General features: G+C 39.5%; 1 protein-coding gene across 7 annotated transcripts in view; it reads left to right on the top strand.

The window, feature by feature from the left end:
* rap1gap2b (RAP1 GTPase activating protein 2b) overlaps positions 1-16,017 on the top strand; it is a 50,192-nt gene that overhangs the window by 28,151 nt on the left and 6,024 nt on the right. For all 7 annotated transcript variants that reach the window (XM_059526593.1, XM_059526591.1, XM_059526592.1 and 4 more), the window contains 8 exons: positions 481-534; positions 6,506-6,589; positions 6,868-6,968; positions 9,449-9,578; positions 9,666-9,821; positions 9,929-10,000; positions 10,483-10,569; positions 15,823-15,963. In XM_059526593.1, the coding sequence (XP_059382576.1) occupies positions 481-534; positions 6,506-6,589; positions 6,868-6,968; positions 9,449-9,578; positions 9,666-9,821; positions 9,929-10,000; positions 10,483-10,569; positions 15,823-15,963 (825 nt within the window). The remainder of the gene's footprint in view (positions 1-480; positions 535-6,505; positions 6,590-6,867; positions 6,969-9,448; positions 9,579-9,665; positions 9,822-9,928; positions 10,001-10,482; positions 10,570-15,822; positions 15,964-16,017) is intronic.

The raw sequence follows: 16,017 nt of genomic DNA, 5'->3' as shown, positions 1-16,017 counted from the left end.
CTCGTGTACGTGCAGTACATTTTTTTTCTTCATTAAATATATCCAAGCATTCAAGTAATTGTTTATTTATTTTTCTCACCCCATTGTTTTGTGAGTCTGTCTCACGTAATGCAGCTTTGCAAAGAGGCTGGAGGAGGTCAAAGTATATTATATTCAAGAAATATATTGGATATGACAGTAAACCCACAGCCTGTGTGAGAGTGGAGCTTCACATTTCACATGCAAATGTGGTGTTTCTTACAGGCACAGCAGAAAAAAACTGACTATTTATTTCTAAGGGTCAGATTGAAGGTCGAAAACACTTTTGTGTTGTGTGTTTTGTTATGTGGGTGTTTCTGGTATGAAAACAAGTAATAACACGTGGAAAATAATTCATAATAGTCCTAAAACTTATGAAATCTTTGAAAACCGTAACTGGTCTTACTGTTTATTGACTAAGTGGCTGTATCTGTTTTTGTGTCATGGTTTTCCCAACTATAGCTTCTATGTGAAGACATTGTGGGTCTGAGGTTTAGTCCTGTGCTATACCCAAAGGTGAGTTCAAGATGAATATTTTTATAATTAATGTTGTGATGTAATTATAAATAATATTATTTTATTTTATATACACTGCTTTTCAAATGTTTGGGGACTAATTTGTTTTTTCAACAAATTTCATGTTTTTATTTGAGGCAGTTTATCAAAAGTGTCAGCAAATACTTTTATAAAACCATGTATTTATTTCTATATAAAGACAATTATGTTTCTATTTCAAATACATGCTGTATTTTGTAATCTTTTATTCATCAAAGAATCTTGAAAAATGTATTATTGCTTTCATAAAATTATTAAGCAACACAACCATTGATAATAATAAGAAATGTTTCTTAGACACCAAATCAGCATATTAGAATAATTTCTAAATGATAATGTAACTGAAAATTTGAGAAATGGCTGCTGAAAATGAATAAATTATGTTTTCAAATAGACTGAACTAGAAAGCAGTTACATTTTAATGCCGTAATGTTTCAGGATAATACTGTTTCCCTATCTGTCGGTCACTACGAGTTATGTCGAACGACATATGGGGTCTCACTTGGGAGGCCAATCATCTCTGAATTTAAGAGAAAACGCCAATGAAAATTGGCTAGTGGATTAACACACCTGAGCCACTCCCCGTGCCACGGGTATAAATAGGTGACAGGTGCATCCACTCATTAGATTTTTGCTTCGGAGCCGAGTGGTTGTATGAAAGCTGTTATACTCCACAAAGCCATTCATCTGCTGTGTCGGGAAGCTGTTCTGGTTGGCGGTGCGGCGCAAACAGCGGTGTCCCTTTCAGCGATTCCCCTGGGCGCTTCAACTAAGAGAGCAGATTTCCTAAAAGAGCAAATCGCGGATGATTCGCGTCTTTTTAAAGACGCCGTTTCGTCCGCGTCCTTCTGGATGCGGTCGTTTCCTGTTCTCTGACAACGGCCACGTTCGCTGTCTTCCGTGTCTGGGCATTCAGCACGCTGAAGGCGCGTTCGTGGATGGTTCATGCAGGCACTGCATGTGTGACCATGGCAACGCTGCGATCGCGTCTCTCCTTTCTTAAAGGGAAAGGAGCAGACCCCTCTGTCACTACCCGTTCCGGTTTCTCTGTCACGAGCAGAGGACCGCCGGCTAGTGCTCTGGGAGATTTGGAGGTGACAGTGAGAGCCACGCCCCACGGACCTCTTACTCCTTCCGCAGGGTTTGTCCTGTGCGGCTGCTGGGTGATTTTGCTGGGCTGTCTTATGGCAGTCCCAACGGGTCATTCAGTTTGCCACCGGGGATCAGATGTCGATTGCAGCACGTGAGAGGCGTTCACACCGCCGCTGACTTGAGCTTCCAAAGTTACCGGAAGTCATTCATTTTCAATGGAAGCTGGCTTCTCTCAGCTGCAAGGGGCGTCAAATTCCTTGACGTTGCGTTTTGAGTGACCAGAGCGTCAATCCGAGAGTTGAAAGTGGCTCAACTTTATGGTAATAATGAGCTATGACGCGGTTCTTCTTGCCTTCCATGGGGGTATCGTTAAATGTTATGCAACCACGCTAATTCTTCCTGACTGTCAATTTTTTTTTCTAGAATTTGCGCGCTTTCTCTCTCTTTCTAGTCTGGCGTGTGCCATTTTTGGATCATGCCATTAAACGAGGGGGCAGGGGCCGGCGTGCCCTTAGAACAAGTGTCCCGGCACGTTGTTGTCACAACAGATGCCTCCAACTCGGGCTGGGGCGCAACATGCAACGGGCAGGCAGCTTCGGGGTCCCGAACAGAACCTCGACTGCTTTGGCACATCAACTGTCTGGAGTTGCTGGCAGTGCATCTAGCTTTACGACGGTTTCGTCCGCTGTTGCTGGACAAGCACGTGTTGGTCCGCACGGACAACACTGCGGCTGTTTCGTACATCAACCGACAGGGCGGTCTACGATCACGTCGCATGTCTCAACTCGCCCGCCATCTCCTCCTCTGGAGTCAGACGTGGCTCAAGTCGCTGCGCGCTATCCACATCCCGGGGGAGCTCAATCGGGCACCCGACGCGCTCTCAGGACAGCTCACTTTCCCCGGGGAATGGCGACTCCATCCCCAGACGGTCCAGCTGATCTGATCTGAGTCGATTCGGGGAAGCCCAGGTAGACCTGTTTGCTTCCCACGAGTCCTCCCACTGCCAGCTGTACTATTCCCTGTCCCAGGCCCCCCTGGGCACAGATGCACTGGCACACAGCTGGCCTCGGGCTTTACGCAAGTATGCGTTTCCCCCAGTGAGCCTGCTCGCACAGACACTGTGCAAGGTCAGGGAGGACGAGGAACAGGTCCTGTTGGTTGCGCCTTATTGGCCCACCCGGACCTGGTTTTTGGAACTCATGCTTCTCGTGACAGCCCCTCCCTGGCGCATCCCCCTGAGGAGAGACCTTCTCTCTCAGGGGCTTGGCACCATTTGGCACCCGCGTCCAGATCTCTGGAACCTCCATGTGTGGCTTCTGGATGGGACGCGGCAGACCTAAGTGATCTGCCCCCAGCGGTGGTAGACACTATCACTCAGGCTAGAGCCCCTTCTACGAGGCAGGCCTATGCTCTGAAGTGGAGTCTGTTCACGAATTGGTGTTCTTCTCACCGAGAAGACCCCCGGAGATGCCCGGTCAGAGTCGTGCTTTCTTTCCTGCAAGAAAGGTTGGAGCGTGGGCTGTCACCCTCCACCCTGAAAGTGTATGTGGCTGCCATTGCAGCCCATCATGATGCAGTGGACGGCCGGTCCCTGGGGAGGCATGACCTGATCGTTAGGTTCCTGAGGGGTGCCAGAAGGTTACATCCTCCTAGGACACCCCTGATTCCCTCCTGGGACCTCTCTATTGTCCTGGTGGGACTTCAGAGGGGTCCCTTTGAGCCGCTGGATTCAGTCGAGCTTAAGTTCCTGTCTCTCAAAACAGCGCTCCTGATCGCGCTCACTTCCATCAAGAGGGTCGGGGACCTCCAAGCATTTTCGGTAAGTGAAGAGTGCCTTGTGTTCGGGCCGGCCTACTCTCACGTTGTCCTGAGACCCCGGCCTGGATACGTGCCCAAGGTTCCCACCACTCCCTTCCGAGAGCAGGTGGTGAACCTGCAAGCGCTGCCCCGGGAGGAGGCAGATCCAGCCTTGGCGTCACTGTGTCCCGTAAGAGCGCTTCGCATATACGTGGACCACACCCTGAGCTTCAGAAGCTCTGAGCAGCTCCTGGTCTGCTTTGGAGGTCAGCAGAAGGGGAAGGCTGTCTCTAAGCAGAGGTTGGCCCACTGGATAGTGGATGCCATCGCCTTGGCTTACCATTCCCAAGGCGAGCCGTGCCCCCTGGGGGTGAGGGCCCACTCCACACGGAGTGTGGCCTCCTCCTATGCACTGGCGCACGGCGCCTCTCTGGCAGACATCTGTCGAGCTGCGGGCTGGGCGACACCTAACACCTTTGCGAGGTTTTACAACCTCCGTGTGGAGCCAGTTTCTTCCCGTGTGTTGGGTAACAGGTAATTGGCGGGAAGGGCTGGCTGGGTGTCACGCTTGCTGCGCCATTCCCCCTAACACGGGGATGTGAGCTCCTTTCTTCTCCCAGTAGAGTTCCCCGGTTGGCGTACCCTGGTCGAGCATCTTCCAGCACCCTCGGCAGTCAGACTTGGCGGAGCAGTCTGTCGCCAGGCCCAGTACTGGCGTTAGCATGCCCGGAGTTCCGGTCAGCCCCTGTACTGGGCTAGGTGTTCATATGGCTTGGTTCCCTACGGGTAATCCCATATGTGTATTCTTCCACGGTAAGGTTTCCCTCTTGGCAAACCCGTGTCTTCCCTTGGCAGACCCGTTCTGTCAGTCTCTTCTGGCAGCCGTTCCATCCCTACTCCAAGGTAGGACCTGCCTCAGAGACCCCTTCCATATGTAGTACTGCCCCCTGGGTCAGTCCATATCGGTATATCCACATGTCACCTCCCTACGGGTAGGATGTGGTCTCAGTAGCGACCTTTTCCTAGGCTCGCTTCCCCATTGTCTTGCCAGCTGAAAGAACAAATAGGGAAGATTTGAAGCAATCTTTCTCTGAAGGTTGAAATCCCTTCCATTAACTTTATGTGGGCGGAACAGCAGCGTGGCCTTCTCCAGCAGCGATGTACTCACCCTTTGGCCCCTTCGATACCAAGGTCAGTGAATTTGCGCTGGGGCTTTGGGAAGGTTACGACCTTAAGCGTAGCTTTTGTGGCACGCCAGGGCTTGTCGACAATTGCAGCGCCACAGGGTTGTGACGGTGTTCAGGTTGGGGCGTTTTCCATAGGACCCCATATGTCGTTCGACATAACTCGTAGTGACCGAAAGATTGGGAACGTCTCGGTTACGTACGTAACCCTCGTTCCCTGATGGAGGGAACGGAGACGTTATGTCCCCATGCCACAACCTTGAACCGTTCGCTGTTGCCAGGACACGTTCTCGGCTCCTCAGCGTAAAACCTAATGAGTGGATGCACCTGTCACCCTATTTATACCCATGGCACGGGGAGTGGCTCAGGTGTGTTAATCCACTAGCCAATTTTCATTGGCGTTTTCTCTTAAATTCAGAGATGATTGGCCTCCCAAGTGAGACCCCATATGTCGTTCGACATGACGTCTCCGTTCCCTCCATCAGGGAATGAGGGTTACGTACGTAACCGAGACGTTTACTCTATTTATAACCAAATTAATGCAGCCTTGGCGAGCAAGCCTTTTCTTCAAAACCATTAAAATAAATAAATATAAATAAAAATATTTATTGATTTATATTATTCCTTATCATTCACACAATGCTTTTGCAATTTGTTTTACATATGATTTTATTAACACAAAAAACCAATCATGTAATATCTTGACTTTTAAAATGTAACAAAAAAATAGATATACTGTTTAAAATGAAGACAAAATAGTTTTGGGGCCACTATATGTTTCAAATAAAGTGATTTATTTTATTTTTTTAATTACATGATGCTTATCCCTCAGATTAGTTTTTATGAAGTCTGTGAAGGTATTGCATATTTCATTAACACAATATTGCTTCTAGCTAAGATGATATTAATGTGTAAGATAAAAGCCCATTACAGATTTTAAAATTACCAGTATGTTTTGCAATACACAATAACCGTTTTGGCAGCTTGTTTATAAAAGAAAGTATTTTAGTCAGTAGCGAGATGGTTTAAAAAACTGTCTTACATGAGAGGGGTTGTTTCTGAAATCTTGAAACTAAGGGGTTGTTTACACATATGTAGACATGAGCAGTTCATGTTGATTTTAAAGGCAAGCGCGAACAAACATATACAACAATGGCGGAGTACATGGTACTATTGTTGCTGCTCAAAAGTTTGCTATGTTTCATCTTAAACAAAGTGTGGATTTACTTCACCAATACTATAATTATTGAAAACGTTGTCCTGTATACATAAAACTTAAAAAACGCAAAGGAAAATTTTTTCCATTGTCATGGAAATGTAGCCCCATTTTCAAAATGATTAGTGTTAACATATATCCACAAAAGTGGCCAAAAAAACTTGTATTATGTATGCCAGGCCTGTAGTTGGAACTGTTACCTTATTAGTAAACTATACCTGAAGGGAAGTGACTTTTTTTTTTTTTTTTATGTATATGATGCATCTCCGCTGTTGGTTGTAATATTGGTAAAGTAAATGCACACTTTGCTGAAGAAGCGTCAGCAAACTCCTGAGCAGCAACAACAGTATCATGTACTCCATTGTTGTGTATGTTTGTTTAGCGCTTGCCTATAAAATCAACACGTACTGCTCATGTCTACATACCTAACACGTACTATCCACGTGCATGACGTCAGCATTTTCCGGTGTTTACACCGAAACGATAACAGTGGCGTTTTCAAAAATTGCACTTTGAAACCTGTTTTCAAACATATGTGTTTTCAGTTCCCAAAACGCCATTTTCATGTATACGGCACCTTATAGCGTAATGATGAAGAGCTTATTTTGATATTTTTGTCTTAGTTTATGTTTGTTTTTCGCAGGGCTCACAATTAATAGTGAATTATGATGACCATGAGTTAAACAACACCTTCAAGTTTGGTGTCATCTACCAAAAGTTTGGGCAGGTGAGGAAATTCATGTTGAATGTGTGCAGTTCACTGGCCGTTATAAATATCAAAGACTGCCAGGCTGAGGTTCTCAAGGACACTTTAACAGACGCTTTCTTATCAAGCTGCTTCGATCTGAATCACCAAAGCAGTAAATCAATAAGTTGTTACCATATGTGAGTTTTTTTTTTTTTATCTGTTATTCCTGTTATCTTTCCTAATTTCCTCCCCTTCCTGCTGTTTTCCTCAACGTTTGCCATTCACTGATGTCTTCTGATACTCTCTGATGCCCACAGACCTCAGAGGAGGAGTTGTTTGGGAACAATGAAGAAACTCCAGCGTTCACAGAGTTCCTCCGAGTGTTGGGAGACTGTGTACAGCTGCAGGATTTTAAAGGGTAAAAAAAAGGAAGAATAAAGAGAGAAATAAAAAAAGAAATAATTGTCGTTTGTTAGGATGTGTAAATATATGGGCCATTCTACAGAATTGAACCAAAAGAAAAGCCAAAAACACATTTAAAAAAGCATTTAAGAATTAAAATCTTAGATGTTTACCAAGATACTTCTATTATCTATTGAAACCCACTATAATATTTACAATACAAATTAGCTAAAAAAAAAAATATATATATATATATATATATATATATACAGTATATAAAACCTCACAAAGAATGTATGGGGTATTGTGAAGAGGAAGATAAGTAACATCTGACAAACAATACAGAGGAGCTGAAGGCCGCTATCAAAGCAACCTGGGCTTCAGTAACTCCTCAGCAGTGCCACAGGCTGAACGCCTCCAGGCCACACCGCAATGAAGCAGTAATTCATGCAAAAGGAGCCCCAACCGAGTATTGAGTGCATAATTAAACCTACTTTGGAGATCTGGTATTTCTGTTATGTAAATCTTTTTTTGATTGATCTTTGAGAAAATATTAAATTTTTTTGAGATACTGAATTTTACGTTTTCCTAAGCTGTAAGTCATAACCATCAGAATTAAAACAACAAAAACTCTTGAAATATTTCAGTTTGTGTGCAATAAATATATTGTATATAAGAAAGTTTGCTTTTTTGAATTCAATTACAAAAAATAAATAACTTTTCCATGATATTCAATTTTTTTGAGATGTTTCTTCTGCTCATCAAGCCAATCAAAAATACAGAAAAAACAGTAATATTTTGAAATATTATTACAACTTAAAATAATAGTTTTCTATTTAAATATACTTAAAAAAAATAATTTATTCCTGTGATGCAAAGCTGAATTTTCAGCATCATTACTCCAGCCTTCAGTGTCACATGTAACATCCAGTCTATCACATGATCATTTAGAAATCATTCTAATATTCTGATTTATTATGAGTGTTTGAAACAGTTCTGCTGTCTAATATATTTGATAAATAAAAGGTTAAAAAGAACTGCATTTATTCAAAATAAAAAAAAATTCTAATAATATATATTCTAATAATATATTTTCTTTACTATCACTTTTTATCAATTTAACACATCCTTGCTGAATAAAAGTATTGATTTTATTTAAAAAAAAAGAAAGAAAAAAAAATACTGACCCCAAATTACTGACCAGTAGTGTATATTGTTATTACAAAATATTTATAATTTAAAAACATAGCTTCTCTTTTTTTTTCTTTTTTTTTTTTTTTTTACTTTTTATTCATCAAAGTGTCCTAAAAAAGTATCACATGTTCTGAAAAAATATTAAGCAGCAGAACTGTTTCCAACTTTGATAATCAATCATCATATTAGAATAATTTCTAAAGGATCATGTGATAATGATCCTAAAAATTCAGCTTTGCATCACAGAAATAAATGATAATTTAAAGTATAATAAATTTAAAAACAATTATTTTAAATTGTAATAATATATCACAATATTACATTTTTTCCTGTATTTTTATCAAATAAATGCAGGCTTGATGAGCAGAAGAAACTTCTTTCAAAAACATTAAAAATAGTAATGTTTCCAAACTTTTGGTCCGTAATGTATATTCAAACTAATGTATCCTTAAAGGAGTAGTTCACCCAAAAATGAAAATGCTGTCATCATTTACTCACCCTCATGTCGTTCCAAACCTGTATGAGTTGCTTTCTTATGTTGAACATAAAAGAAGATATTTTGAAGATTGATTGAAATCATCAATTGGTGTTTCCCATTGACTTCCATAGTAGGAAAAAAATATATACACCAACTGTTTGATTACCAGCAATCTTCAAAATATCTTCTTTTATGTTCAATATAAGAAAGCAACTCATACAGATATGGAACAACATGAGGGAGTAAATTAGGTAGTAAATGATGGCAGAATTTTCATTTTTGGGTGAACTATTCCTTTAACTTTGAAATCAGTATGATCAACTTTGGGCTTTTAACAAAGAAAATTTAGATTCGAAATACAACAAATCTCATTCATTACACTTGAAAACTTGTTAAAAATGTTACTGTCATTGATTTACCTCTAAAGACATTTTAATAAAGTAGCAAAAATATATATATGTACAATGTAGATGTAATCAAAATCTTAATAGGTCAATGTAATCCTTCTAATTAAATGACTGTGTTTCGGTAGTGATGAATTTGGGGAGAAGACACATATTCCAAAACTTTATGAAAATACAATACGAGAATTAGCTTTCAAAATTACTGGAAATGTGTACCTTGAATATTATACTATTTGCATACATACAAATGTTTTGTAAAAACATTTTTTCAAAATGCTTCCAACTCTGACTTTGGAGGAATTCTGTAGAATGGCCCACAAAGGGCAGAATTTGACTTCAATTCCAGTCTGCTGCTGTTTCATCAGTAAACACTTGTACTTTTAGTTCAATTTCAGTTTTCACTTTGTGTCTTATATTCAGCTTTCGAGGTGGTTTAGATGTGTCTCACGGTCAGACAGGGTCTCAGTCGGTCTACACTGTGTTCAGAGGACAGGAACTCATGTTTCACATCTCCACCAAACTGCCCTATACTGAGGGAGACACCCAGCAGGTGCTCACTATGATCGAAATCTACACAATTCCAACTTTGGGACAATTGGTGTGCTGACAATTGGTATCGGTATTTTCCTACAAATAGGTCCAAAGGAAGCGTCACATTGGGAATGATATTGTGGCTGCAGTTTTTCAAGAGGATTCCACACCTTTTGTGCCTGACATGATCGCTTCCAATTTCCTCCATGCCTTTATTCTAGTTCAAGTGGAAAACCCTGGAACAGATGATACCGCATACAAGGTTTGTCATTATTTCTCTTGTAAAATGTTTGAGAAAAAAATAATGTGGTTACTGGACGTGTTTTTGATAATTCTAACTGTATGCTGAAATGTAATTATATGGTGCAGGTGTCTGTCACAGCTCGTGAAGATGTGCCACAGTTCGGCCCTCCTCTTCCCAGTCCACCCATCTTCAAAAAGGTAAATAAGTGCACCACAGCTTCAACTTGTTTTCCATTTAGAATATCTCAACATTCTTAAAAAATATTAGTTTTCTTTAAAAATGTCCATAAGATACAAATATTTTGAGATTATATCTAAAAAAAATAAATCTTGTAACATTTGCAATTGTTTTTCTTTTTAAAGCATAAATATAACAGATTTTAGTTGAGGGTACTTTTAAGACAAGAAAGGAAGCCGATATATTCTCTAAATATTTTATACATTTTTGCTTTTCAAGTAAACTGATCTTGTTATAATAGTATTGCAATGTTTTATGGGAAAGCAAAGCAAGAACTGATAAAGAAAATGATATTTTGCAAGGCAGCCAGTTTTCTGTCACATTAATGTTTTTCCTGAAGGTCACATTTGCTTGTTACAGGCAAGATTTTGTCAGATTGTTGTCTTTTAAGGCTGTTCTTGCATCTTTTTTATATTTGCCATGTCATTGTATTCTCTCTTAGGGTCCAGAATTCAGAGAGTTTCTGCTAACAAAGCTGATCAATGCAGAGCTGGCATGCTACAGGTCAAGCCGATTTGCCAAGCTTGAGGTGAGGAAACAATAGAGCATCATTTATTACCGCAATAAAGTCTTGATGTTCAATTGAACAGCTAAAGGCTGATAAGATTCTGCTTTGCCATAATCTCTGAATGCTAAGTCCTTATGTTGTATTGGGGGTCTCAAAGGCCATTTACACAACAATGTTTTTAGCCAAAAACGGGAAACTTTTTAAGCATTTCGCTGTTCGTTTACATGACAATGGCGTTTTGGGAACTGAGAGCGCATATTTTTGTAAACGGGTTTCAAATTGCACATTTTTGAAAATGCGACTGTTATTGTTTCTGTGTAAACACCCAATATGGGAATCTTTGAAAACAGTGACATCATGGACGTGTGTAGTATGTGTTAGGTATGTAGACATGCGCAGTACGTGTTGATTTTAAATGCAAGCACGAACAAACATACACAACAACGGCGGAGTACATGGTACTGTTGATGCTGCTCAAGAGTTTGCTGACGCTTCTTCAGCAAACTGTGCATTTACTTTACCAATATTACAAACAACAGCGGAGACGCATCATATACATCATAAAATCGTCACTTCCCTACAACAACTGGCCTGGCATACGTAATACAGCATTTTGGCCGTTTTCGCGGATATGTGTAAATGCAAATCATTTTGAAAACGTTGTCATGTATACGTGAAACTTTTTAAAAACGCAAGGGAAAAACTTTTTCATTTTTGACTACATCGTTGACATGTAAACGTTGCCTCAAAGGCTCCAAGTCCATTTTAAAAATAGCTTTTTGCCTTTTCCTAAACATGACATTAGATTATTAACCAAACATGATGACTCTGTTCAAACTTCCTTCATTCAAAGTGTTACATTACTTATTTGGGGTCATAGAGACCTTAAAGAGATAGTTAAACCCAAAATATGAATGGTTTTGTACATAGTACAAACTAAATTAATCACTTATTTTTCATTCTAATTCTTGTAATATGTGAAAATACATTGTATTTGTTCATGTTTTATATTTAAAGGGATAGTTCACCCAAAAATTAAAATTTGATGTTTATCTGTTTACCCCCAGGGCATCCAAGATGTAGGTGACTTTGTTTCTTCAGCAGAACACAAACCAAGATGTTAAGTTGAAACCGTTGCAGTCTATCAGTCTTATAATGTAAGTGGATGGGAATAGAGGCTAAAACATACAATAAAACTTAAACAAAACATACACATAAAAATCAAATTAAACCCTGCAGCTCGTGGCGATACTTGCATGTGTGACACAAAACAATGGGTCTGTGCATGAAACTGAACAGTATTTATATAGTTTCTTTACTTCTGATTCACGCAATGTGCAAACTGTTCAAACTCTTCTAAGCACGTCCTCCTGAGTGCAGGTGCGTGAGGTGTCTTCTTTTTCTTCTTCTTGCTTTATGGCGGATCGCAGACTTAAAAGTGCATTACCACCAATTATCTTTCAAATGGATCATTGACACCCTATCTACAATCTCAGTTAGGAGTGTCAATGGTCCACTTGAGAGATAAGTGGCGGTAATTCACTTATAAGTGGCGGTAATTCACTTATAAGTCTGTGATCCGCCATAAAGCAAGAAGAAGAAGATGCCTCACGCGCCTGGTGCTGAGAATGCGCATAAGAGGATGTGCTTGGGAGAGTTTGAACAGTTTGCACATAGAGTGAATCAGAGGTAAAAAAAAATTATATAAATACTGTTCAGTTTCTTGCACAGACTGGTCGTTTTGTGTCTTAACACTTCAGTCGTCACGAGCCGCATTTTATTGTATGTTTTAGCTTTTTGGCTGAGCCATCCACTTACATTATAAGACTGACAGACTGCAACTGTTTGAGTTAAAAATCTTGGTTTGTGTTCTGCTGAAGAAACAAAGTCTCCTAACTTCACTTACATGAGTGTCTGCAGGACTGTTAGAAGAGGTGAGGGTGTAGCTGCTCTATTTAAAGATGTCTATCAATGCAAGCAAGTGTCATTTGGTCAGTACTTGTCTTTTGAATATCTAGGGATTGTGCTGAAAGGTGCTCCACGCATTCTGTTTATTATTATTTACAGGCCTCCAAAATACTCTCCAGCCTTTGTTGAAGAGGTCACAGAAATGTTATCAATGATTTCCTCAGAGTTTGACTGTTTTGTTATTACAGGAGATTTTAATATTCACATAGATAATGCAGAAAACAAAACTACAAAAGAAGTGATAACGGTTCTAAACACTTTTGACTTGACTCAGCATGTGCATGGACCCACACAGAAAGGTGGACACACTCTAGACTTAATCATCAGTAGGGGTCTAAACATTTCATCCATTGTTATTAAGGACATAGCACTATCTGATCACTTCTGTATTTTCTTTGATATTTTGATGTCTGCTACGACTGAATCTAGATCGGTCTCTGTCAGAAGGAGATGCATTAATGAGAACACAAGTGTACTATTTATGGAGGCTATATCTTTAACACCAAGCATTTCTGCAGACTCTGTTGATACTCTCCTTGATTCCTTTAACTCAAAAGTTAAGAATGTTATTGATGATATTGCTCCAATAATAGTCAGTAAGAAAACAAACAGACAGAAATCAGTTTCGAGAAGATCAACAGCAGTTCAGACTATGAAAAGACAATGCAGAAAAGCCGAGCGGATGTGGCGGAAGACAAAACTTGAAATTCACTATAGCATCTATAAAGACAGCCTTCATGCTTTTAATGTGAAACTAGCCACAGCTAGACAGAATTTATTCTCAAACCTTATAAACAGTAACTTAAATAACACTCGTACTCTTTTTGCCACTGTTGAGAGACTGACAAACCCTCCAAGTCAGATTCCCAATGAAATGCTCTCTGACAGCAAATGCAATGAGTTTGCATCCTTCTTTTCTGAGATCATCAATATCAGGAAGGTGATTAGCACATCCTCAAGTAATGCAGAGGTCAGACAGATTAGACCACAATATCAAAAAGATACTATGTCTATTTTTGAAGCAATTGATAGCAAAATTCTGGAAGACATAGTGCAGCACCTAAAATCGTCAACCTGCTATCTTGACACACTTCGCACATCTTTTTTCAAAAGTGTGCTTAACTGCTCAGAAGCAGATCTTTTAGAAGTGGTGAACGCCTCACTTCTTTCTGGGACATTTCCAAACTCCTTAAAAACTGCAGTTGTTAAGCCCCTCCTGAAAAAGAGCAATCTTGATAACACCATTTTGAGCAATTTTAGACCAATATCTAATCTTCCTTTTATAGGCAAAATTATAGAAAAGGTAGTTTTTAATCAGCTGAACAAATACTTAAACTCAAATGGATACCAGGACAATTTTCAATCTGGTTTTCGACCGCATCACAGCACAGAGACAGCACTCATTAAGATAATAAATGATATTCGCTTAAATTGTGACTCTGGCAAAATATCGGTGCTGGTATTGCTAGATCTAAGTGCTGCGTTTGACACTGTTGATCATAACATACTACTAGAAAGACTGGCAAACTGGGTCGGGCTTTCTGGGATGGTACTCAAATGGTTCAGGTCATACTTAGAAGGGAGAGGCTATTATGTGATTATAGGAGAGCATAAGTCTAAGTGGACGTCCATGACATGTGGAGTCCCACAAGGGTCAATTCTTGTACCTCTCTTGTTTAGCCTGTATATGCTCCCACTAAGTCAAATAATGAGAAAGAACCAAATTGCCTATCACAGCTATGCTGATGATACCCAGATTTACCTAGCCTTATCTCCAAATGACTAAAGCCCCATTGACTCCCTCTGCCAATGCATTGATGAAATTAATAGTTGGATGTGCCAGAACTTTCTTCAGTTCAACAAGGAAAAAACTGAAATCATTGCATTTGGAAACAAAGATGAAGTGTTCAAGGTGAATGCATACCTTGACTCTAGGGGTAAAACAACTAAAAATCAAGTCAGGAATCTTGGTGTTATTCTGGAGACAGACCTTAGTTTCAGTAGTCATGTCAAAGCAGTAACTAAATCAGCATACTATCATTTAAAAAACATTGCAAGAATTAGATGTTTTGTTTCAAGTCAAGACTTGGAGAAACTAGTTCATGCCTTCATCACCAGCAGGGTGGACTATTGTAATGGGCTTCTCACTGGCCTTCCCAAAAAGACCATTAGACAGCTGCAGCTCATCCAGAACGCTGCTGCCAGGATTCTGACTAGAACCAGAAAATCTGAGCATATCACACCAGTCCTCAGGTCCTTACACTGGCTTCCAGTTACATTTAGGATTGATTTTAAAGTACTTTTACCCATACAGTATATAAGTCAATAAATGACCTAGGAACGAAATATATTTCAGATATGCTCACTGAATATAAGCCTAACAGACCACTCAGATCATTAGGATCGAGTCAGTTAGAAATACCAAGGGTTCACACCGAACAAGGGGAGTCTGCCTTTAGTTACTATGCCGCCCGCAGTTGGAATCAGCTTTCGGAAGAGATCAGATGTGCTAAAACACTAGTCACATTTAAATCTAGACTAAAAACTCATCTGTTTAGCTGTGCATTTATTGAATGAGTACTGTGCAATGTCCGAACTGATTGCACTATATTGTCACTGTTTTTTTATTTTATTTGATGTAAAATCATTTTCTAACTGTTTTAAATTCATTTTAAATAAGTAAATTTTTTAATAATTTTAAAAGTTTTAAAATTGCTTGTTTTATTCTTGTTATTATTTTTCTTAATTATTATTTTAATTTCTTTTATGTAAAGCACTTTGAATTACCATTGTGTACGAAATGTGCTATATAAATAAACTTGCCTTGCCTTGCCTTGCCTAAATCTTTTGCGTGAACTATCCCTTTAAATATAAAACATGAACAAATAAAATTTATTTTCACATATTACAAGAATTAAAAGGAAAAATAAGTTATTAATTTAGTTTGTACACTGTACCAAACCATTCAAAAGTTTGGGGTCGTAAGACATTTTTGAAGTCTCTTATGCTCAAAGGCGGAATTAATTTGATAAATAATAAAGTAATATTGTAAGATATTACTAGAATTGACAATTGTTTCCTAGTTTAATATATTTTTAAGTTTAACTTATTGCTGTGATGGCAAAGCTGAATTTTCAGCATCATTACGCCAGTCTTATGTTAATATATTTGAGGAAACAGTGATAAATTTTCAGGATTATTTGAATAGGAAAAAAAAACAGAATTTTTTCTCTGGGACTCCAAATTTATGAACGGTAAGATCAGTTTCAACAGAACGTGTGATAATGTTTTGTGTTTGTGAAATAGGAGAGAACACGGACAGAACTGCTAGATAACCTTCATAATGAGTTACACAAGCGCACACAGACAATGCTGGGTCATCCCCTCAGCGCAGATGAAGAGAGGATGGAGAACGGAGGACATGGAGGAATACTGGAGTCTATTAAGGTATACCATCAAAAAGATTAGCTGTCAAATTCACATGCAGCTTGTCAAAATGGG

Source organism: Carassius carassius, chromosome 36 (genome assembly GCF_963082965.1).
Source record: "Carassius carassius chromosome 36, fCarCar2.1, whole genome shotgun sequence".
NCBI lineage: Eukaryota > Metazoa > Chordata > Actinopteri > Cypriniformes > Cyprinidae > Carassius > Carassius carassius.
The sequence above is the reverse complement of the archived record's forward strand: the minus strand, read 5'-3'. Positions and strand labels throughout refer to the sequence as shown.